The sequence below is a fragment of the Triticum urartu genome, chromosome 6A (assembly GCF_056163025.1).
Source record: "Triticum urartu cultivar PI428250 chromosome 6A, HENAU_Tu73, whole genome shotgun sequence".
NCBI classification, from domain to species: domain Eukaryota; kingdom Viridiplantae; phylum Streptophyta; class Magnoliopsida; order Poales; family Poaceae; genus Triticum; species Triticum urartu.
Genome location: NC_141878.1, coordinates 328094911 through 328097482, shown reverse-complemented (window position 1 = coordinate 328097482; position 2572 = coordinate 328094911). Strand labels below are relative to the sequence as shown.

The window sequence follows — 2572 nt, the reverse complement described above, 5'->3', positions numbered from 1 at the left end:
TCACAAATGATTATCATGCTCAAGATAAGAGGGGTATTAAATAGCATATTGGATCTAAACATATAATCTTCCACCAAATAAACCATATAGTAATCAACTAAAAGATGTAATCAACACTACTAGTCAACAAGAAGCACCAATCTATAGTTCTGGTACAAAGATTGAACACAAGAGATGAACTAGAGTTTGACATGAGATGGTGTTGTTGAAGATGTTGATGGATATTGCCCTCCCCAAGATGGGAGAGATGTTGGTGATGATGATGATGATGATTTACCCCTCCGGGAGGGAAGTTCCCCTGGCGGAATCGCTCCGCCGGAGGGCAAATGTGCTCCTACCCAAGTTCCGCCTCGTGACGGCGGCGCTCCGTCCTGATAGTCCTCTCCTTATTTTTTCAGGTCAAAATGACTTATATACCAGAAGATGGGCCCCGGAGGTGGGCCGTGGGGAGCACAACCCACCAGGGTGTGCCTGGGCTCCTTGGCGCGCCCATGTGGGTCGTGCCCACCTGCTGGGCCCCCTCTGTTACTTATTGGCTCCAATATTTCTTGTATATTCCATCAAAATTCCTCGTGAAGTTTTGGCTCATTTGGAGTTGTAATAGGTGGACTGATGTAGCTTTTCCAGTTCCAGATTTCCAGCTGCCGGAATTCCCCCTCTTTGTGTGTACCTTGCATATTATGAGAGAAAAGGCATTAGAATTACTCCAAAAAGCATTATTATGCATAAAAATAACATAAATAACAGTATGTAAACATGATGCAAAATGGACGTATCAACCACCCGGCAGTGCAGCTAGCTCACCCGAATCACTAAGGGAGAGGGCTTGGCGCCTCCTCCAGCCGGCCAGGCGGCTCCGGCTCCTCAGCAGCCGGCCCACCCTGTTGGCATGTTCCAAGATGAATTCCCTAACGAGAACGCCACTTATGTTGTCTTCAGCAGTGAAGCCGATGACAAGCACATTCGGCAACAGCAACACCGCGATGTGAATGATATTGCTTTAGCGATCCCCGAAATCATGCACTGGTCTGAGAGGCCCATAAACTGGAGTCGTGATGACGATCCGGCCATGATGCCTATGCCTGGTGCTTATGCCATGGTGCTGGACTCCACCTTCTGAACCGAGAGGCGGGCTTGTTGCTTCTCCCGAGTCCTGATAGACGGTGGTAGCAGCATCAACATCTTCTACCGCTACACCATGGAAAAGCTAGGCATCAAGGAGCAGCAACTCCAGCCCAGCGGGACCGTGTTCCGTGGCATTGTCCCTGGGCTTTCCTTCTCTCCAATTGGCAAGATCAATATTGATGTCTTGTTCGGCGACAAGACCCACTTCCGCCGCGAGCCTATTTGGTTTGAGGTGGTCGACTTGGACATCCCCTACCATGCACTCTTGGGCCGGCCTGCAGTGGCCAAATTCATGGGAGTTCTGCATTACGCGTACATGAAGATGAAGATGCCGGGTCCCAAGGGCATCATCACCATTGTCGGCGACTACAAGAAGTCACTCACGTGCGCCGCAGCCAGCTCCCGGCTGGCCGAGTCCCTCGTCATTGCCGAAGAGAAGTGCCTCCTTGACCGGCTGTGGCCATGGCCAGCAAGCATCCGGACATGCCATCTGACCCCAAGGACGCGGAGGCCGAGGGATCCTTCCAACATGCCAAGGAGACCAAGAAGATCATCTTGGACCCGGCGCACCCGGAGAAGTATGCTATCGTGGGGGCTAACCTCAACAGCAAATAGGAAAGCGAGCTCGTTGACTTCCTCCATGAGAATTGGGACATCTTCGCTTGGTCCCCCAAGGACATGCAGGGTGTTCCGAGGGAGTACGCCAAGCAAAAGCTGCATGTGCGATCGGATGCTAAGCCGGTCATGTTTTCTGTCATGCATGTACATCCATGATGATTTTATGACAGAATCAAGATAGTCATACCTATGCTGTCATAGAAGTGTTCCATGACATTACCAAAATTATCATCATGGAAGTGTCCACTTCCATGACAGTAAATCGCGCGTCATAGAAGTGCTTTCGTCAAGGGTGACCAACACGTGGCATCCACCTTAACGGGTCTTCGTTAAGCTATAGGGTCCAGTTTTGGATCCGATAACCCGTTAACAGCCTAGACCAATGAGGATTTTCCACATGTAAAATTGTCATTGGCCGTAGGAAACATGTGTTGGCTGACCGTTGGGACAGATGTCATCCATTCGTTGGACATGAGGTGCCTATGATACGTCGACACATGGCATGGCCCAACAGAGGCCAATTCCGGTGAAAAGGCCGGCCTGTTTGACTTGGTTAAAAGGTAACGGGCCGACCCATGGAAAGCCTGTTAATAGCCTGTTCGTATATAGCCCATTTACAGCCCGCTAACTCACATCACATCACGGCCTATCGGAATTAAGCCTAGTAGCTTCATCTGGGCTGTCCAATATGATTCCAGCCTGTTATAACTTCCGGCCCATGTATGGCCCATGATGTCTTTCGGCCCATAGGAGGCCATTTGTAACTCTTGGCCCACTAATGGCCCGTGGTGAATCTGGCCAACAATGAATAGTGTACCGCTTTATACCC

At 50.2% G+C, this 2572-nt stretch overlaps 1 protein-coding gene across 1 annotated transcript; it reads left to right on the top strand.

Annotated features, from left to right (window-relative positions):
• The first annotated feature begins 1198 nt into the window (after positions 1 to 1198).
• On the top strand, positions 1199 to 1740 carry LOC147965147 (uncharacterized). The gene is made up of 2 exons (XM_087530317.1): positions 1199 to 1509; positions 1596 to 1740. The coding sequence occupies exons 1-2, from the start codon at positions 1199 to 1201 to the stop codon at positions 1738 to 1740; spliced, it is 456 nt and encodes a 151-aa protein (XP_087386443.1).
• The last annotated feature ends 832 nt before the right edge of the window (positions 1741 to 2572 follow it).